This window comes from Lissotriton helveticus, chromosome 3_1, assembly GCF_964261635.1.
Source record: "Lissotriton helveticus chromosome 3_1, aLisHel1.1, whole genome shotgun sequence".
In the NCBI taxonomy this organism is placed as follows: Eukaryota; Metazoa; Chordata; class Amphibia; order Caudata; family Salamandridae; genus Lissotriton; species Lissotriton helveticus.
Window position 1 is genome coordinate 499566671 of NC_136061.1, and position 22010 is coordinate 499588680.

Consider the following 22010-nt stretch of genomic DNA (forward strand, 5'->3'; position numbering starts at 1 on the left):
TGCACTCTTATGTCTTAAGTCTTAAAGGATAGTTTTTGTACTGAAAGGGCCCCCTTGCAGTACAAAACCTATGCTTTAGAGTACGCACACCCCCCTACACTATGGTGCAAGGTTGTGTGCATTCTCGTATAGCAGGCAAACTTCCGCCGGCGCTGTGCCAGTGAAAATAATGCATCATATCTTAGTAAATATGACACATTTTTTCTCTCTCCCTTTGATGCAAGACAGTGCAGAAACTTTGGTTGCTGTGCTGTGTTGAATCAAATATTAGTAAATCTAGACCGAAGTATCGTACTATGGTATTGAAGCCCGAAACTGAATTTCCACATCACTCGTGACGACATAACAACATGTTTATGGTCCTGGGTTTTAATTTATTGGCCAATACGAATACGTTGTGAAAAGAAACACAAGGGCTTGAAACATTGTGCTATGCCCACATAAAGGGAACCCCAGTGCCAGTCGGACAACAGTCCAGGTACACCACAGAATCAGACTGGGATGAACTGAAGGCTACTTTATGATGTGAAAATAGGTTGTCCTAGTGGAAAGTAGACAATGCAGGACTTCTAGCTTTACAGACTGTTCTGTTGTATTCTGTGCTTGATTGTTGCCAATTCTGCCAAATGGAGTTATGTCTCTTTGTTATTAAGAAAAAGTTAAAAAGTAAAAAATAAAAATCAGACTGGGATAGAAAATATGCCTGTGACTAAAATGAAAGTGGCATCCATTAGCTAATTAGATAGCTAAAAATGTGGCCCACATTTGCAAACTGGAGCAGTTTTGAATTTGTAAAGAGCCGGTGTATAAGTGTTTTGCAAGGCATGGGAGACTCTATGCATTTGTGCCTGCTAGATGCAATGTTTACAGTAATATCAGAAATCAACAACAAAAAACGTCCCACCAGTCCATAAAAAAAAGCCCACAAACGCTCCAAAGAACGACCCATCCTCTGGCCTATCAGACCAGTCATTCTGACACCACCAGATTGCCCAAGTCCAACCCCGGTCCCCCATCTACAGATTTCGAGTAGGACTCCTGCATGCACTTCTACTGTGATGTCCCTCCTTACCTGAGTGCAGGCGAGGAAACACAGAGAGCAAGACAGACACGGAGTCCTGTCATGGCTGGAGTCCTGCCTTGCTGGATTGTGGCTGCACATTTCTTAGTTGTAAATCGTGGGCACCCACCACTTCGGAGATCAGAGAGACAGCAAGTCAGACCTTTGCCTGAAAGCTTTCATTATCCCAATTTTAGAAATGCCTCATGCAATCGCCTGTCTGAACCCCTATCCTCATGTCTCCAGTTATTTCCTCTCAATAACTTTATCAGTTCACACGCAGCCGTATGTTACAACATAATATACAGTTAGAAAATTAGGCAAACTCAACAATTAAAACATAAGTAAAATTCTGCAACACTCTAATGCACACTCATTTGACTTGACTTGATAAAAGTGAGCAGTAACACTGGTCTGTTAGATGATCCATTGGTGACAAAAGCTGTGCAGCAGCCTATCTGGCATCCACTTTTTGTACCAAATGCATGGTGTAGAGCAAAAGAAAAATGTAACTACATAGCATACTAACAGGAAAAGCCTCAACAATACAAATGATTTTTGCAGTACTCCCGTTTCACAGTGAGTTTTCACATTTCTGTTACAATTTTGTATGCAAACTGTATAATCCTCTCTCGGTTCTTTATACATCGTGCATAAGGTGTGCTTAGTTAGTGTAGGAAGCGGTCAGCAAAAGCTATACAGTGAATCAACAATACGTCACCCCAACAGCAAATGCACTTCGGAAAGGCAACATACGTATGCATAGTGTGTGTTAAAAGAAGAGTCTGCAGCTTTGGGTTTCTAGGGAGAAGAGCGCTTAAAGAGGTTATGGAGGGATAGGAGCAGCTCCTCCGGGAGAGTGGAAGAATGTCACCCCACTGCCCAAAATGCCCCCCCCAGGAATGAAAAATAAAATGGTAATGAAGTTAATTTATTACCATTTTATATCCCATCCTCCGGTCCTGAATCGAGTGGCAGGACGGGGCAGGCCATTGCTTGTTAGTGGCAGCAGTGAACTTCAGTTTAAAGTGCGCATGTCCTATTTGGCCAGCTGTCCTGCACATTTTAAACTTCTCTAACCTAGGTGTCTTAAGACAGCTGGGTTCAAAAAAGCCCAGGCCTCCAGTGCTCGAGAGAAGCAGCTCCCTCCAATCCTGGCGCTGCTCTCATGCTGGTTACCAGCATGAGAGCAATGCCAGGCCCAGGATCCCTCCGAAGTCGTGTAGCAAGCAAGGCAAGTCATTCATTTTTTCTTTTTATTTACACACACTACTCACCTTGCATGCATGCATGGACCAACACCACATATGCCCCCCCTGCCTACATTCCAGCCGCCACTGTGGAGAGTGAAAGTAAAAACGTAACTGAGGTAAAGACCTTGAGGGGACGAGTCAGATGCAGCACGCTATAAAAGTTTGTGTGACAGAGGAAGGGCCTGATTCACAAAGGTAAACTTGCACTTTTGTATGTTTACTTTTATTTGGGAATTCACAACCGCCGAATTAATAGTAAGTTTACAGCTGCAGACTTCGCACATGAAAAGATCGGCCTGTCATATCTGCAGAGTCTCCGTAGTTGTAGAATTACTATTAACTCGAAGTTTGTGAATAGCAAAAACAATAGTAAACTTCCCTAAAAGTAAGTTTACCTTTGTGAATCAGGCCCTTAATCTCTGAGAAGTAGAGTGAACTTCAGGGAGCGCAGTAAACCAGGGGGTGAAGGCTACTGCCTCTTTCTTCGAAGAGAACAGGCAGGAGCGGGTGAGTGCAGCTTATGTCCTTGTAAAGAACGCACATATAGATGGATTATTTAACACAATTTTTACATCAGACATCGGTAAGTTGCCTTTTCTCGCCAAAGCGTCAGTGTGTGTGGGTGCTGTTAGAAACACTACAATGCCAGGAGTGGAGAGGAGTGGCTGGGAGTATTGGCTCTATGCCACAGAATCTATTTAGGCCTTCTCGTAGGTCAACCGTTTCACCGAGTACCTCCACCTGCGTTTTTCAGTTTCAGCTCCATGCAGGTTAGTGAGGAGGTGGAGTAGAACCACCTGAAAGCTGATTTATGACATATTCTTAAGCCACTGCCACCTGTTTAAGTACGGCCATTCACATACATTGTCCATTAGTCCAACAAAAAGCTCTCATAGGCTCGCTTGTAGGCCTGAATTTAACGATCATTTTGCTATACGTGCTAATTAATATCAACAGACGCCAAAAAGTCCTCTGATGTCCGTATTTCACTGAAGCTGAGTGAGGTCAGTGTTGCTGTCCATAGGCCAATAGGCTCAGCATTCTTCTTCAAGACACGACCAACGAACAACTCGGAGACAAGCAGTGAGGCGCCTTCAGTTTGAATATGCTGCTGTACACATCTGGAAAAAAGAATTAAAAAGTTAAATAAACATTGAACGGAGCTTTCTCACACATTCACAATTTTTTTTTCTGTATTGAGATCTATTGCAACTTCTTCGAGCTGCCATTCGAGATAACCTAAAAACTGAAGGAGATCGGTTTGCAGAGCCATATTACTTATGCAGGTCACATCACATCCACTCGCTGAAGCAAGCAGTTTCTACGCATGATTAGGGCAGTGTTTAAAAGCTCTGCTCTGCTTGCGTCACAGACTCTCCAGGAGAGTACCAAGCCCAGCTTACAAGTACGATCAGTGAGGTACAACAAAATAAATCTTTGCCAGACGTTCGCCTTTGTTTTTTTCCCCAACCAAATAACTAGCAAATCGGAATAAAGTTCCACCAAATACAGGCCATCATATTCATAAGCTATTACACCCGAGATGGGGAAAACATCCCAGGAATACAAGGTCCTTTTCTACATGGTATTCACCCTTCCAGGCTGAAAAACAGGTCCAGTACTGCCGTTCGTTTATTGTTTCCTTTGGGCAGGTGGTAAATATCAGTAGGAAGAATGTGGCAAGTTGGGGGGCGGGGACACATCGCGGTGTGGGGGCTCAGCTTGGCTGATCAATGATGGAACTGTGTTTTGTTTTTGCACTTTTATATAGCGCAAACTCGACCCAAAGGTATTGGAGTCCTTTACATGAGCTTTAGTTACATTACACAAGGGCACATTTTTTTTTAAGTAGGCACGGCAATATTAAGCGATTTGCCCATGGCAATATTAAGCGATTTGCCCATAGTCACAGGATGTTGACCTGACGCCGAGGTGCGAACTAGAGGCATATTATCAAGAACGGAGTTAAAATTATCGCCGCTTTAGCGGCAGGAAACTGCCGCTAAAGCAGCGATAATGGGCTTGATAATATGCCCTTGTGAATTTCCATAGCAGCCCAGGTTCACACCAGGACCTGGGCTTCTATGGGAATTCACAAGGGCCTATTATCAAGCTCATTATCGCCGCTTTTGCGGCAGTTTCTTGCCGCTAAAGCGGCGATAATTTTAATGACGTTCTTGATAATATGCCCCCAGGTTCCCCAGTACTAAATGCGGCAGCTCTGGTCATTTTGTCACATCCTGGTGCTCTTCTTACTCTCTCCCGTGATGCAGCTCGGGTGAGTTCAGCTTTTACCCACACCGCCGCTGCACGCAGCTGTTACCAGTGAAAGTTGACCCAATGTTCCAGACCTTGAATTACTAGGCCCAATATTTTGTAGGGATGAAATTGGCAGGACTGGCATCCCATCTTGCGATATCGCCCCAGACAGTCAATTGCCAATTAGGGTTAATCAAGGCGATATAATTATGAACAGTTTATTGGAAGCTCTCTTTTGCAGGGGCTGGAGGCCATTTTAACCTGCGGTCTCAGGTGGCTCATCAGATTTAACGTGAATTTATGGCCAACGATTCTCTGGAAAGTTTACATCGTACAAGCATCGCATAACAATGACAGCCGCTCATTGACAATGCGACAATATCTGGGCTGATGCAATGAGGCCCTCTGGCCTGCAGGCGTCACTGCAGTGCCCTGATGAAAATATGTAGCGTTTGCAAATAATGGCTATTAGGAAAACAAACCCTAGGTGCGAAAATACATACAGTGTTTGGGTTTGAAAGCTATTTGAGTACTGTGTTCCTCAACAGGTCGAATTTAACGTGCAGGGATACTGCGAATTACTGTTTCTCCCCCCATTACAAATGTTTGTTCCTGGGATGGTGACTAACCACACCGACCTGAAATTGCTGGGTTCAAATCCACAGGTATCCCATTTTCCAAGGACAATTCCGCTCTTATTCACCACCTGGTGGTAAATGGAAGCCGAGGGCCAAAGCTGCAGGGATGGTAGTGGGGTTGGGATGGGGAGGTGTGTGTGTGTGTGTGTGGGGGGGGAGGGGGAGTGGGGTGGGGTGCGGGGGGGGGGAGAAGGAGGGGGGTGGAGGGAGTCGATGGGCGTCCAGGCTGTGGCAGGCAGGCTGACCGTCGAGCTCTCTGAGGGGATTGGGCAGGAACCATGCTGTGCTTGCGCCTCTTTATGGTCTGTATAAGGCTAACATTAATGTCACCCGAGACATTCAGTGGGCACTAGAGGTGGGCGAGCTACTGAAAGCTAAAGCCCAGCTCGACCCATATGTTGGGCTCTGACCCAGCTCGAGGTCCCCTTAGAATCTCGAGCCCAAGCCAAGCCGAGCCTTCATGCGTCTTTAGGCAACTCTCCCCTCCCCTCACCGAACACCAAGCCGAGCCCAAACCTCCACCCCAAGCAGGAAGGCATTTGCTTCCATAGTACTGCTGTCTCCCGAGCTGTCTGCTGCACACCACTTCACAGGTCCTGTTCCTCATGCCCAGTCAGCCCCGCCTTCCCCATGAGCTACAGGCCAGTCTTCGAGCAGCTGTGAGTGCTCCATTTGCAGCCCCGTCCGAGCCATTTTAGATCCCCGTCAGTATATATATAATGTAATTGTAATTTATTTATATAGCGCTCACCACGCCTGACGAGGTGTTGAACGATGCCCACTGCACTGACAATGCTGCCTGACATCTGTGTTAAACAATTCAGCCTAAGCCCCTGACTGTGACGCATATAGAAACACTCCCAGTTAAGTTTCACGTTTGCATTTAGATGTCATTTGCCTCCACGTGTAAAGCTAGTAACAAACTCTTATGCTGCAGTTACTAACTTGAAAGCGAGTGAGGGGAAGAACAGATCAACACGCTTCTTGCTGTTTATCCTCACACTACACAAAAGGAACAAGCATCACGGCACAGACGCTTTACTTTTAATGTTAAAAGTAAAGCGCGGGTGGCGCAATTATACCAAAAGTAAAGAAATAGAAAAAAACATCTATTTCTTTACTTTTGGGATAATCGCGGCACCCACGCTTTACTTTTAATGTTAAAAGTAAAGCTTGGGTGCTGCGATTATATCAAAAGTAAAGAAATAGATGTTTTTTTTCTATTTCTTTACTTTTGGTATGATTGTGACACCCTGTCTTTACTTATAACATTAAAAGTAAAGCGCGGGTGCCTCGATTATACCAAAAGTAAAGAAATAGAAAAAAACATCTATTTCTTTACTTCTGCTATAATCGCGGCACCCGCGCTTTACTTTTAATGTTAAATGTAAAGCGCGGGTGCCGCGATTATAGCAAAAGTAAAGAAATATATGTTTTTATCTATTTCTTTACTTTTGGTATAATCGCGGCACCCGCGCTTTACTTATAACATTAAAAGTAAAGCGTGGGTGCCGCGATTATACCAAAAGTAAAGAAAAAAAAGCGATTTCTTGTCTTTATGGGGCCATGTGTTTGAAACACATGGCCCCATGAAAGATAAGAATCCTTTTACGGCAGAAGGAAGTCGGACGAGCCCGTCGAAGTGGGCCGTCCGACAAAGAGAAAAGTGTATGTCACACTAACCTCTTTCCCAATGGCTGGCCACCGTTTAGCATAAACTATGACGCCGGCCAATGGGAAAGAAGGGCGGGGCATAAAGCCCGCTAGTGAAAGCTCCTCTAAAACATAAAATCTCGCCAGCGAGACTGCGCATGCGCAGCCTACGCGGCGAGACCTAAAAAGTGCCACTCACGAGAATGATGTCAGTCTACCTAGTTTTCCAATGTCCACAAAGGCCCGGACAAAAGAATACAGAAAAACAATATTAAAACACCTGAAGGTCTGAAATAGATTAGTGCGTTCATTTCTTACATCAACAATGATGGGCAAACACTTTATCAACATGACCCTCACATCTTCCACTGAAATCAAAAACGAAATGTATATATAACTTGCGAGGCCATGAACAAGTTAGCTTGACAAATTTCAGCTGTAGGTGTTGCCTGCAAGAGTGTCACAGTCACTGCCCCCACCCGAAATGAACACACTTGCACATTTTTGGCAAGGTTGTTGAACTGGACTCTTCCGCTTGGAACATGGCCAAGGCTCACTTGCATATGGCTGGTGTAAGGAACTGGATTATTATTTGGGGTGGGTGACTGCCCACTTCAAGAAATAATCACAACTCTTGTCAGGGTGAAACCTTAAAGCCACTAAATAAAGCTGGGCTCAACCCTCTAGTAGCTATAGCACAGAGCAAATAGGCATAACTTAGGGCAATGTGTAAAGTATTTATGCAGCACTAAAAAAATGATAAAGTCTAAATTTAAAACAATAAAATTCCCAAACCAAATTAGAAAAAATAGAATATAATTTAATAAACACAATGACACCAAAATGACAAAAATCCAATAAAGGGAACTGGTGATATGAATTTGTAAAATCTTAAATAGAAATAGCACCAAAAAGCACACAGACAATGATAATTAATGGTAGCTGATGGAGTGGGACCTAGGCACGATTTGAGCCCGACTACATTCAGGTACACCAACCAAGTTCATCCTAGTCAAAGGTTTTACCTTCTGACATAATCTTTTAAGTCCCCATCAACCACAGGAGTACACTTCTAAGGCTCCCAGGATGTAGGGTAATGGGACACTTAGAGACTCACAGGGTGTCAGGCAAAGGTCAACAGTGGGATTCAGTCCAGGTACAATTGCCACTAGTCAGCAATGTACTTCCAGAAAAAGTCCTCTTGCAGCCAAATGACCCTTGGAGTCCATTTATTGGTCCTGGGCACAAAAGGGAACAGGTCCAGTCATTTAAGGCTTCTCATGTCACAAACAGCAGGTACAGTCTTCTTCTGAACTTCTGTAGGTCCAGAAAGAGTTCTGAAGATGGTGCATGGGGTTGCTACATTTACTGCTGGCACTAGCTAGTGGGTAGAGATGACTCCTGCCACTCCCTAACCAATGGGGTAAATTCTCAGGCCCTGACCTACCTACTTTTGCAATAGCTCGTGTTTTCCATACTGCAAACAGGTCTAAACACACTATGTGTCAGGACAACTTTAAGATGGTGAAGGTCTTCAACCACATTAAACTTGGGCTCTAAGGCTGAGGGTGGGAGTCTGGAGTGTTCTATCGTAAAACAAGTGTCTTCCCACATCTATGACTAAAATCTAGTTTGAAGCATGGAGTGTGCCCACAACAAACCTGGTAGGACTTTGTCCTACCAGTCAAAAAAGTCTGGTAGGTCTAAAGCAGGATGGCATGTGGCCCCACAGACTGCACAGCAGGATTTGACACTGTGCTCTCAAAAGGAGGCGCACAGTCCCTGTTAAAATCTGGATTGTGGCGTAAACATTATCGGCGCCATCTTGTCCTTTTCAGATCCATACGTGCGCGTAAGCAGCAGCCATTTTGATTGCCATAGCCTCTCTGCCCACTCCCGATAGCCAACGCGTCTCTCCCCCCTCACTCTCTTGTTTCCCCAAGCATCCCCCCCCCCGTGCTCCGGCAACCCCCGATCTCTCCTCCTTGAACCATAAACGAACCATAAGCGCGATCCTGCCTCAGCGCAATATCCCGAGCCGAAACCATATAACCCTTTCATCCCTTCACAGGAACAAGCCTTTGATATCCTCTTCCTCCCTGCCCGATTGTCCAAGCTGTTCCCAGGCCACCGCCAGGCCCCGCAGATGTAGTTTATTGCCCCCTACAGTAGGAACTCACCCCATCAAAGGAGCGGGGATTAATCAACGCCTTCGCACCCCGAAGATCCGACTGATCACACGCATCCCCGTTCCCAGCGGAATGTCCAGCTGCGCGATAACCACCACATGCTGAGATCGGGGTGGGAACTCTACTGTAGATGTGTGTGGGAACGGGCCTGGACCGGGAATTCCGAGGATGTCTTCTCTGTCCTTCAAAGAAACATTACGGATGCAGTGTATGTAATAAAGCCATAAACCTGTGTATAAGAGGCCAGGCCTCAGAGATGCGGTTAGAGCACCTCGGGAAGATACCCTGTTGTCAGATTTGACGTGTTCTGCTCCGTCGAAATAAACTCCTGTTTCCTGCCTTCCTGTCTCCAGCGCCTGCCTCTTTGTTTGATAATATCGTACGGTATGAGAGGCGGCTAACGCTGGGCAAACACTGAAGGTTCTTGGTTGACATCGGCTCTACCTTTTTACAATTGGTGTCCCAAACGTGGGGCCCATCAGCGACACGTGGATCCAGTGGGAGAGGTCCCGACGACAGTGTGAACAACTGCAACGATCGGGAAGAGCTCCTGCCCGATAGACCCTCGTCTGGCAGCCGATCATCCGAACTTCACCGGTTCTGAGCAGACCTCTCTCGAGTGATCTACGGTCCTGACTGGGAACCATCAGGAGTGCCACAGCAATTACGGAGAATAGAGGACGATCGGGCGCTGGAAGCGGAAGACGAGAAACCGTCCATGCGGTCCGGGTAAGGTCGTGTAACACGACAAATTGCGAATTGATTGTTTGATTGTTTGAAAATACTAGTATTACTCATTTGATTGTTTCTGAGAGATTCTCTATTTGCAAACAAGCACAGAGTCGCAATACTCTGTTTAGTCTTTGCAGATAGTGAAGGGTAGGTAACGCAGGCCTTTGCCCCCGTTGTAATCCGTCGTGCCTGCTTCCCTCTCCATTTGATTGATTGTTATCCAAGCATTTACTGTTTTGGAATTGGTTCTCTTTGGATCATTCTCTATTTGCAAACAAGCACAGAGTCGCAATACTCTGTTTAGTCTTTGCAGATAGTGAAGGATAGGTAACGCAGGCTTTTGCCCCCGTTGTAATCCGTCGTGCCTATTTTTATCCCTCATTTGATTGATTGTTTATCCGAACATTGATAGTTCGGAATTGGTTCTCTTTGGGTTATTCTCTATTCAGAAATAAGCACAGAGTCGCAATACTCTGTTTAGTCTTTGCGGATAGTGAAGGATAGGTAGTGCAGACTTTTGTCCCCTTTGTAACCCGTCATGCCTATCTTCGCCCCGTTTGTTGGTAGTTGGTTCAGCCCGGACCGCTTATTAGAGGTGAACCATCCGGCTCCACTGGAGGGCACCCCTAATAAGGACATGTTTACTAAATATGGACTAGTCACCGTGGCTTATAGTAAGCTGTGGCATAAATACACGAGAAAGGATCGGGAAAATCAGTGGCCACTGATAGGATCCTTTGATAACGATAAAATAAACGCGCTGGGAACAGCCCTTTATAACAATAAGACAACACCCACTATGCTCGATAGTTTCGGCATGTGGCGCAAAGAAACAGAACAGCGGAAAAAGAGAAATGAGGTCAGGTTAGAAAAGGAATTACGCAAAGCAGCTCACCTAGCCGCTAACAAATTGAAGGAAGAAATAAAAGAAAGAGAGGAAACCAAGCTAAAACAAGATTCCGAATCATCGGGCCAGTGTCCCGTCAGGACACCCTCTACACTTTACCCCGAGCTACCTTCGAAACAGCGAACGAACGATGATTTACTACTAGGTCCCCCGATCATCTACATGCCCCCTCCATATGCCCCTTCCCAACCCTTAGCGCAGCACCCGCAACCCCCAACGACAGGCGAGAGTAGTGCCGGAGCCTCGGTCCTCATGGCCTCTGCGCCGACCGAACCCCTCGCACTCAGCGCAGCGCGAGCAGCGACTTCAGATGATCCCGAAGCTGGGAGGAAAGACCCTGCGAGATCGAATAGATTAAGTAAGGATGAACGAGCTGGGATCGATAAGATTGTAAAGACACTGGTGGTGCGAAAGGAAAGTGAGGATTATGTAACGGATATGTACAATACATATGCCAATAGCCACAGACGACACTTTGTCGTACGCCTTTGTTACCACACCCTTAATGCCTACGAGGACCGATACCAAGGAAAAGGCCCTGAAAACCTAACGACTCTGTATAGGAAAGTTGATGTCGGAGATGGGGGCGAGTGTGATGTGACGAACCTCTTCACGCGTACGCTTGAAGTTTTCCGCCACCTCACGGAACTGAAACCAGAGACTAACACCACGACTCCTGCAGCGACTGAAGCCAGAGTAGAAAAAATTGACACTATGATGCCCATAAAGGAGGCCGCTCTCTATTGGGTCCCCCCACGAGGACAGGGAACACACGACGATATTAACCACCAAGATGCGAGAGGGAGGGTCGTTTACAACTGGGTTTACCAACCATGGGATCGGCAAGACATCCTGACTTTCCGAAAGTCCTTGCCTGATCTGCGAAAGAACCCCACAGCCTTCTATACAGAATTAGCCACCGCTTTGGGTTCGACGATTATGACCCTAGCGGATATCGATTTGTTTTTCGGGTTATTCGGGTTATGTCTGCCAGCTGATGTGTGGAAGCAAATCCGGAAAGTCGACCACCTTGAGCTGTTCGGACATACCTGGATACAACTCGGTGATGTAGACAAACAGCGAGAGCCGGGACAGAAACCTTTGAAAGCCATTCTAGACCTACCAGATAAGATCGTGCAGAAATTAAAAACCTTAGTCCCAGAAAGGAAGGTGGACTGGTCGATAGTAACGGCCTGTCGCCAGAAACCCCAGGAAGACGTATCAGAATACTTCTCCCGGTTTGAAACGGTGTTCTCCGATTACAGCGGCCAGGACATGACCACTGCAACCGGACATCACTTGTTTGTCCAGAACTATGTGAAAGGCCTGACACCAGAAGTCTCGCAGAAACTACAGACTAGCGAGAGTAGTTGGGCGGCCTCCAAGCCCGCAGCTATCCTTCAGATGGCTCAATACTATGAGCGACAAAGAACGAGAACGATCGAGCGACTGAGAAAAAGAAAAAGGACTTGAAAGAGAGGGTGATGATTGCTCAGCTGCAAGGGGTGACTATAGAAAGGGAACAGTATTAGAGGGAACTACCAGTCGAATGCTCCTAGAAATCCACCCCCTAGAGACCGCACACCCGCACCCGGCGCTCCACGAACAGACCTCGATGAGAACCAGTGTGCGTTTTGCAAAGGATTTGGCCATTGGAAGTCTCAATGTCCAGCTCTGCAAGAAGCACTCAGAAATAAAGACAAGAGAGACGTTGCGGGCGGGCCGAGAAATAGAGGACAGGGACGAGGGCACACAAACGACACCAGCAATGACAGACCTGGCAGACCGAACACGTTTGACCGTCCCCGACAGAATCAGTGCCAACAGTCTGACTGCGACAATGCCCACGACTTTGCATAGGACTGCCAAGGGCAAGGAAGGGATCCAGTCGAGCTCTATGTTGACCAGTAAGGTCCTTATGTCACCGCTAAGGTCCTAGGTACGAAGTCTCCATTTCTGGTAGATAATGGTGCAACACGTAGTGCGTTGTCTAAACGATTGATTCCCAGGGCACCCTTGTCTGGCTCACATGTGACATCAATAGGTTTTGATGGAACGCCCTCCACTAATCCCTTGTCCACACCGATCTCTTTTAACTTGGACAATAACACCACTGACACGACGTGTTTGCTCTCCTCCAACACCCCGACACTATTATGGGACTTGACTTGTTGAAAACTTTTTCGAGCTACTATTAGGTGTTCACAAGACGGAGTTCGAGTCATTCTGTACGACAACCCAACGCGGCTCAGATCTTGTCACGCACAACGCATGTTTTCCATCACTGACGCTGACTTGTCCTTGCTCGACACCCTACCTCTGTACCTATGGGCAAAGACTGACTCGGACGTAGGACGCATGATGATAGACCCTGTACACATAACTGTTCGACAGGACGCAGTGCTCCCAAAACTCCCACAGTATCGGATATCGCCCGAAGGCGAGAAGGCATTGGTAAAAATCATCCAGTCCCTGGTAGACGCAGGAGTGGTAGAAGAAGTAGTTAGCAATGTTTGCAACAGCCCTATCCTACCCATTGTGAAGAAGCAGGGTGAGGGAGACGAAAAAGCGTACCGCTTCATCATCGACCTACGAGAAGTCAACAAAGTAGTCGTACCTCAATATCCTGTAGTCTCAGACATCACCACCATTCTGACCCTGATTCCTTCCACTGCCACCACCTTCACGGTAATCGATCTCAAGAACGCATTTTTCTCCATCGCCATCCACTCAGACAGCCGCTACCTTTTCGGCTTCACTTTAAAATCCCGCTCATATAGATTTTGTAGAGCACCCCAGGGCTACACTGAAAGCCCAAGCATCTACAGCCAGGCCCTCAAGAGACAGCTGGATGCAGTCCAGTTACCGGATGGAGTGGTGTTGATACAGTACGTCGATGATATCCTTTTGGCGGCCGACACCACTCCACTTGCAGTCACAGCCACCATCCAACTCCTGCACTTCCTCGCGGAAAACGGCCACAAGGTCTCCAAGAAGAAGTTGCAATTCTGCCAACCTCAAGTCACTTACCTAGGCCACCTCTTGTCCAAAGATGGGAGAAAACTCACACCCGATCGAATTCAGGCTATTCTAGAGACCACTATCCCTAGAACCCCGAAGCAAGTCCGCTCTTTGGTAGGCCTCACCTCCTTCTGTCGACAATGGTTGCCAAATTTCAGCCTCATTGTGAAACCACTACTTTCCCTACTGGCTAAAGATGTCCCCTTCCCGCTCCCTTGGACCCCTGAATGCCAATCCTCCTTCAAGGAACTACGAGACGCCCTTTGTTCAGCACCAGTCCTAGGAACCCCTGATTATACAAAAACCTTCTCTCTCTACACCCACGAAAGGGAGGGATGCGCTTTGTCTGTCCTGACCCAAACCATCGGCCCCAAACAACGACCTTGTGCCTATTTCTCTGCCACTCTTGACCCTGTAGCGAGAGCTTTGCCTGCCTGCCTTCGAGCAGTAGCTGCTGCTGCTGTCTCTATCCGACAAAGTGAGGGGATCGTACTCTCGAATTCCCTCACGGTATTAGTGCCCCATGCTGTTGACACCCTCCTGAACCAGACTAAGACGCAACACCTGACTAGCGCACGACTGACTGGATACGAACTGACTCTGCTTGCACCCCACATCACGCTGAAAAGATGCACCACGCTGAACCCAGCCACCTTGTTGCCTCTGCCCGAAAATGACCCAAATGTCCCCCCTATACATGACTGTGTGACCCTCACGGACGAACAGACTAGGAGTAGAGTTGACCTCCGAGACACTGCCTTCCCAAACCCTGACGGAGAGCTATGGGTAGACGCCTCTTGCATTAAACTCCCCGACGGCACCACCTCAGCTGCCTATGCAGTTACCACAGCCCGAACTGTAGTTGAAACCACCCGCATCACGCAACGATCCGCACAGGCGGCAGAACTGATTGCCCTCACACGAGCATGTATCCTAGCAAAGGGGACGACAGCAAACATTTACACGGACAGCCAGTATGCCTTCGGGGTGGTTCATCATTTTGGGCTCTTATGGAAGGAGAGGGGATTTCTGACATCACACGGCACCCCCATCCTGCACGGAGATCTAGTCTCCGCTCTGACTGAAGCGGTTCTCCTCCCCAAACGACTTGCCGTAATCAAATGCCAAGCACACAAAAAGGTGACAGACATCATTGGACAGGGAAATGCACTGGCCGACATCACTGCCCGAACCACAGCTGAGAATAGGACGACGACTCACATGTACGTGACTAGGTCACAAGCAGAAAAATGGACGGACGCTAGGGAAACTATTAGGGACATCCAAATGGCCAGCTCACCACACGAATTGACTGAATGGGCACGGGTGGGATTAAAAGACGATGAAGGCTGCTGGCGGACAAAAGACGCGAACAAATGGTTGCTACCCAACTCGTATCTGATCCCCATACTGACTATGGCTCATTCCCCTGCACACATAGGATCTGCCCCTATGACCGAACTTGTCTCCCGAGTTTGGCATAACGATAGAATTGCAGACTCGGCCAAACGATTTGTCCAGCAATGTCTAGTCTGCCTGCAACATAACCTTGGAAAAGGAACTGTCGTACCCCGGGGAGGGTCTGGGGTCCCCAACCATCCATTTGAAGTCCTACAGATCGACTATATTCAGTTAGAGAGATGTCAAGGACTGAAGTATGTACTTGTTGTTGTATGCGCTTTTAGCAAATGGGTGGAAGCCTACCCGACGCGTGACAACACTGCCATTGCCACTGCAAAAGTACTACTGAAAGAGTTCTTCCCTCGCTACGGCCTTTGCCGTATTTTATGGAGTGACAATGGCCCCCATTTCATAGCCGAGGTTATCCAGCTTATCCTGAAAGGATTGGGGGTACGACAGAAATCCCACGCAGTTTTTCACCCCCAATCTGCTGGACTGGTCGAGCGGCACAATGCCACATTAAAACTAAAACTGGCGAAAATAGTGGCTACCACAGGACTAAAATGGCCAGACGCTCTTCCCCTGGCATTGCTGTCAATGCGTTCCACCCCCACCAAACACCACTTGACCCCTTACGCGGTCGTTTTCGGCCGGCCCATGAGTATCTGGTCTGCACCCAAACCGACATCTATTCACAACGCTCTTCTTATCGCTCTTCTCTTTTGCCTCCTCCTCATGACTACCTTCTGGATCGTGGAAGAGAACGCACCGGCTCCTAAGACATTTCTGACGACTGCACAGCCTACCACATGAAAGAACACTACCTGGTCTCTCTTTCACCTCAAATCCAAGAAAGGCGTAAGGAGTTCTGGAACAACTCCTTCGTACAGTTGCTGCACCAACACAACCTTGCTGCCAATGCCACGAATTGCTGGATCTGTGGGTTGATACCACATGCCACCGGACATTCCATCCCCTTCATCCCTTCACCTTTCTCTGTTCATGGTTCCTGCCTTGCTTGGCTGATCCTCTTGCAAGAGAGCTACAGAGACAATGCCACTTCCAGCGGAACTATGTCGCACTTTTATCATGGGGTCTGGCTGAACAAAACCGGAAGAACTGCTGCTCCCTTCTGCCCTCTATCCTCCAATGCTTCTGTTCACATGGACATCCCCGCCAAAGAAAGGGTGGAGATGCAAGTATTCAACAATCCAGCCAGACCCACCTTCTCCTACCTCCGGAAACGAACGGCTGCCACCCTGACTGTGGCCCTATCTGTCGTCAATGTCTCGGGCCTTGTATGCATCACAGGCCATGGGACACAACTGGTGGGCCACTGCGCTTGCCGCATCACCAGAACTTTGGACTCAACCGACCCACCCTCTTTTGTTACCTCTCCAAACATGTACTTCGTCTGTGGTACAAAAGCCTACACCTGGCTCCCAAAGGGCTGGGGAGGTACCTGCTACATTGCCTTCATCCTTCCTCTGACCTATGTGGCTCCGGCAAACCATCACCGACAAAAACGAGCAAAGGACATTGAGCAGGCCGACTCCACTGGAGCACAATTCTTGGATGCAATAAAGGGACTTGTTCCACTTTGGGGTCCGATGGCGAACAGTCGTGCCATTCGGCATTTGTCCCAGGCAGTCGAAACAACGATGAACATTACAGCTGGTATCCTCACAAACAATACAGCCGTGCTTCAGGCGGTCCGTCGGGTGGCTCTTCAAAACCGCCTTGTTCTAGATGTGGTTCTGGCGGACCGTGGAGGAGCATGCCGTATCATCGGGTCCAGCTGTTGTACCTACATACCAGACAATTCGCCCTCAGTCTACAAAGCCATTGAACACCTCCACAGACTCTCCTCAGAAGTTCATCAGGAACAAGACGGATGGTCACTTGGGAGTTGGTTCTGGAGTGCTGTAAAAGACTGGGGATGGAGGTTGTTCATGATCGTACTGATACCAATCGTCGTAATATGTGGACTCTGCCTGGGTATTCTATGTTTGCCGCCTCTGTGCTTACTGTTTGCTAACTGTATTTGCCCTAAGACTCCGAACTTCGAAGCTGAACGTATGAAAGCTTTGTATGATATAGAAATACGTAATATAATGGGGATAGACATAAATTGACAAGCTGGCTAGATATGTTGAAAAGGGAGGACTGTTAAAATCTGGATTGTGGTGTAAACATTATCGGCGCCATCTTGTCCTTTTCAGATCCATACGTGCGCGTAAGCAGCAGCCATTTTGATTGCCATAGCCTCTCTGCCCACTCCCGATAGCCAACGCGTCTCCCCCCCCTCACTCTCTTGTTTCCCCAAGCATCCCCCCCGCGCTCCGTCAACCCCCGATCTCTCCTCCTTGAACCATAAACGAACCATAAGCGCGATCCTGCCTCAGCGCAATATCCCGAGCCGAAACCATATAACCCTTTCATCCCTTCACAGGAACAAGCCTTTGATATCCTCTTCCTCCCTGCCCGATTGTCCAAGCTGTTCCCAGGCCACCGCCAGGCCCCGCAGATGTAGTTTATTGCCCCCTACAGTAGGAACTCACCCCATCAAAGGAGCGGAGATTAATCAACGCCTTCGCACCCCGAAGATCCGACTGATCACACGCATCCCCGTTCCCAGCGGAATGTCCAGCTGCGCGATAACCACCATATGCTGAGATCGGGGTGGGAACTCTACTGTAGATGTGTGTGGGAACGGGCCTGGACCGGGAATTCCGAGGATGTCTTCTCTGTCCTTCAAAGAAACATTACGGATGCAGTGTATGTAATAAAGCCATAAACCTGTGTATAAGAGGCCAGGCCTCAGAGATGCGGTTAGAGCACCTCGAGAAGATACCCTGTTGTCTGATTTGACGTGTTCTGCTCCGTCGGAATAAACTCCTGTTTCCTGCCTTCCTGTCTCCAGCGCCTGCCTCTTTGTTTGATAATATCGGACGGTATGAGAGGCGGCTAACGCCGGGCAAACACTGAAGGTTCTTGGTTGACATCGGCTCTACCTTTTTACAGTCCCCACCCTGCATATTCTATTGAGCTAAGAGGAGTTATTGCTGCCCACTCAGGTCAATCTATTGTTTGCTCCTGGGAGGCATTTTCACACCTAATTCACACCTATTCAAGGCTTGGGCACATGCTGAAAGATGGCATGGGCATATGGTAATTAGCCATTCAACAGTTTAAGCAGGAAAAGAATAACTTTCTAAATGTTACTGTTCCCTAATGACGATTAAATTAGACTTCACCATTGAAGTGGATTTTAAGAACTATAAAAATAGTTTTTTAATTATCTTTCTGGCTGGTCCCTTTCCCGGGTTAGCAGTATTAGTATTTTAACTTGCACTCTAGTTTTCTACATAGCATAGCTAGGCCTGCCCAGTTAATATAGCTTTTTGGGGCCTTATCACTGTAAGGAAATAGTAATATTAATTTTCTACATGTTACAATTTAAAATACCATGCACTCTACTTTCTGGGCTACAAGGTTTACAAAGGGATAATTTACTAATATATAAAAGGGAGGCATTTACCTGTCAAAAAAGCTTATTTTGATAGGTTTCACTTTAGTATACCACTGTAGTAGTCAGGCTACATATGGTAGGCCTGAAGTGGCATTAAACTTTCGGACTTTTCTCTGCTCGCTACTACTACTTCTCTCTACTAATGAAGGGCTAAACCCAGAAACACATTTCTAGCAATAACAGCACACTTGCATCAACTTTGGTGAAAAACGACAGCAACTTTGAAGTAAGCATACTGCAATAGCTAGGATGCAATGGGGTGAACTGTGCTGGGATGAGAGCCCGTGTGCTCCCTCCCCCTTGTGGTTAAAAGGCTTCCTTGAGCCAACGAGCTGACAACCTCACCTGGGATGCACCTGTATATAAATACGAAGTGTTACTATCCTACAAACAAATGTTACTCAGTGTATGGACCAACATGAGATGAAATGCGGAGGCGGCCCTACTAAGATTCAAACTGTAACCTGCAAGGTACGCATATTAATCCAGTGCCAGTCCTAAACACAATGAGCTACCTTGCTGCAAATGGCAACATCAAACCTTACTTTTCACCTCTGGCATCTTCTAGATCCTTCCTGGCAGACACACCTTGTAGCAACTGTTGGCTCTGGACAAAGTAAGGTGCTTTAAACTAGTTCTCTAGTTCTAGACCATATTGATAAAGCACTAGCTAATCTGAAATGCTCGTCGAATGCCATTCTGCGGCTTAAATATGACATTTTCTGCCCAACATTGAGCGTTATCCTCCAACTCTATAGATTGAAAGCTATTGCTTCAGCAATATATGGTGCTAAAATATGGGGATACAGCAATACTAAGCAGTTGGAGATCGCCAAGAACAACCTTTTAAGATCCTTGTTAAAACTCAGTCCGGATACGCCCCTTACCCAAGTGGTTCTTGGATCTGGGATTACATCCTATGTCTGACATTACTGCTGTTGCTCCTGTCATGTATTGGTTGCATCTAAACAATAATTGATGGAGAGGATCTTATCTGCAGGCCGTGGTCGAGGTATCTGAACCCCCTAACCTTTTAAAAAGCACATGCCCACTTTACGTTAAAGAACTTTGACAAATCTATGTTACGGTGATTTGCGGTTGAAGAATAAGTTACTTACCTTCGGTAACGATGTATCTGTAAGAGACATATATACTAGTTATAGATTCCTTACCTTAGAATTACCCCCAGGCGTCAGACTGGATCTAGAGAATTAGTTTCTTAACAGTACCCCTGCGCGTCAGTAGGTGGCGTTGGTCTTCTCCGCGTCCATCGTCGGCATCGTGGTCACAGGGATGACGTAGCAGTGTCGGCCCTGCACGCTGACGTCAGTTCTAACATGACTTTCCAGGCCAGAAGAGCAGAGCCATGCAAGACACTTACCACTGGTGCACAAAACTAGGGCCCTGTAAGGGAGTCCTTAACCCTAGAAGTCAGTTCGCAGAACGGGGAGGATGGGTGGGGTGGTAAGCAATCTATAACTAATATAAGTCTCTTACAGATACATTGTTACCAAAGGCAAGTAACTTGTTTAATCTGAAAGAGACTATTAGTTATAGATTCCTTACCTTCGAATAGATACCCCAGCAATACCAATCCTGGAGGTGGGTCTGCGAACTAGGGGCAAAGTCCGCCCGCCAACTAACGGTATGCAAGACCGGTTCCGCACCTGCAATTATAATGCCACCGCGGCATCCAAAATTCCCAGCATTGTGGCGGGGGGCCACAATGCTGGGAATGCACGTTGTGCATTGGCATGCACAAGGTAACAGGCACAGAGCGGTGCCTGCCACCTTGTCCATGCCAATGTAGGGGGGTACCTCAGGTACCTCCCAAGTGCACCCCCGACACCTTGGGGGCCCGCAACGGGACCACAATAGCAGAAACGCATGCCTTTTCATGGTGGCAACGCCACCATGGAAAGGCTGCTCACCGACATGAGCATAATATGGATGGCGGTGTCTTGCAGGCACCGCCACTATATAAAACACGTTTTCTGCCCGGTCAACGAGTCGGGCGGCGGACGGTCTTTCCGTCTGCCACGGACCCCCCAGCCATCCTAATGGGGCGGTGGGTCATTCATGGCAGGACGGCGGGTGGATCGCCCCATCATCCTAATGGGCCTCTTAAGTTCACACCAGGAAGTCCTGGCGGGAAGAAGGTGGGCAGCAAAGTTATGGTCTGATCTATGTGGAAAGAGGTAACCACTTAGGGCGTAAAAGAGGGCCTAGTACGAAGGACTTGTTCGTCAGGATGGACAGCAAGAAAGGGAGGCTTGGAAGATAAAGCTCACTCACCCTGCAAGCAGAGGTGATGGCAGTCAAGAAAGCAGTCATCAAAGTAAGGAGACAAAGAGGACAACTGTGGAGTGGCTCAAAGGGAGCACACATAAGGTTAGTAAGCACAAGATTCGATTCCCACTGGGGCATTACGAAAGGAGAAGCAGGAAAGAGAGGAGTAATGCCCTTCAGAAATCTGTTAACAATAGGGGACTTAAAAAGAAAAGACTGATCAGGAAGTCGAAGAAAGGCCGAAATGGCCGGAAGATAGCCTTTAAGAGTGCCCAGAGCTGAGAGCTGCTGGGCCAAAGAAAGAATGAAGAGGAGAACCTCTGAAAGAGGGACAGAAAGGGGATCCACAGCCTCTGCTGTGCACCATGCCACACATTCTTTCCATCTACAGGCGTATACCATTTTAGTGGAGGGACGCCTGGCTGGCAATATGACGTTACCGTGACAATGAGCTTTCTCTTCAGTGGCAACCAGATCTAACCACAGCTCTCCCCACTGCTGAAAGAGACCTTGCACCACCCCCGAGTGAAGACGCCATTCGTGATACATCATGCACCGGTGGCTGAGTTTGTCCGCCCTAGCTTTCAGGGAACCTGCCAGGTGTTGAACGACCAGACATATGCCTTGATGTTTCAGCCATTTCCAAAGATGAACAGCCTATTGACATAGGGTCCAAGCCCTCACCCGGCCCTGTACGTTGCAGTACCACATGGAGGTGATATTGTCATAAACACCTGCACTACTCTTCCTTTGAGAGAAGGAAGGAATGCCTTCAGTGAAAGACGAATTGCCCGTAGCTCCAGAAAGTTGATGTGGTGTCCGTACTCCGCCTGAGACCAGAGGCCTCTGATCTCCGCCTCTCCCATGAACGCATCCTTCACTACTGTAAATTCTGGTTGGGGAAGGCAGAGGGATCTGCAGTTGAACCAATCCTAATTCGTGAGCCACCACTGCAACTGACTTGCAGTCCCTTCCGAGATCTGGGCGACATCGGAAAGATTCCCCTGATGCAGTTGCCCTAGAGTCCTTGAAACGCTCAAGCGCGTTGTTCGCCTTGTCACCAAACATGCGACGGC

At 47.7% G+C, this 22010-nt stretch overlaps 1 protein-coding gene across 2 annotated transcripts in view; it reads right to left on the bottom strand.

Annotated features, from left to right (window-relative positions):
- Window positions 1-353: 353 nt before the first annotated feature.
- STAT1 (signal transducer and activator of transcription 1) overlaps window positions 354-22010 on the bottom strand; it is a 786410-nt gene continuing 764753 nt past the window's right edge. For both annotated transcript variants that reach the window (XM_078680398.1, XM_078680397.1), the window contains one exon: window positions 354-3434. In XM_078680398.1, coding sequence (XP_078536524.1) covers window positions 3408-3434 — 27 coding nt within the window. In that variant the 3' untranslated portion in view covers window positions 354-3407. The remainder of the gene's footprint in view (window positions 3435-22010) is intronic.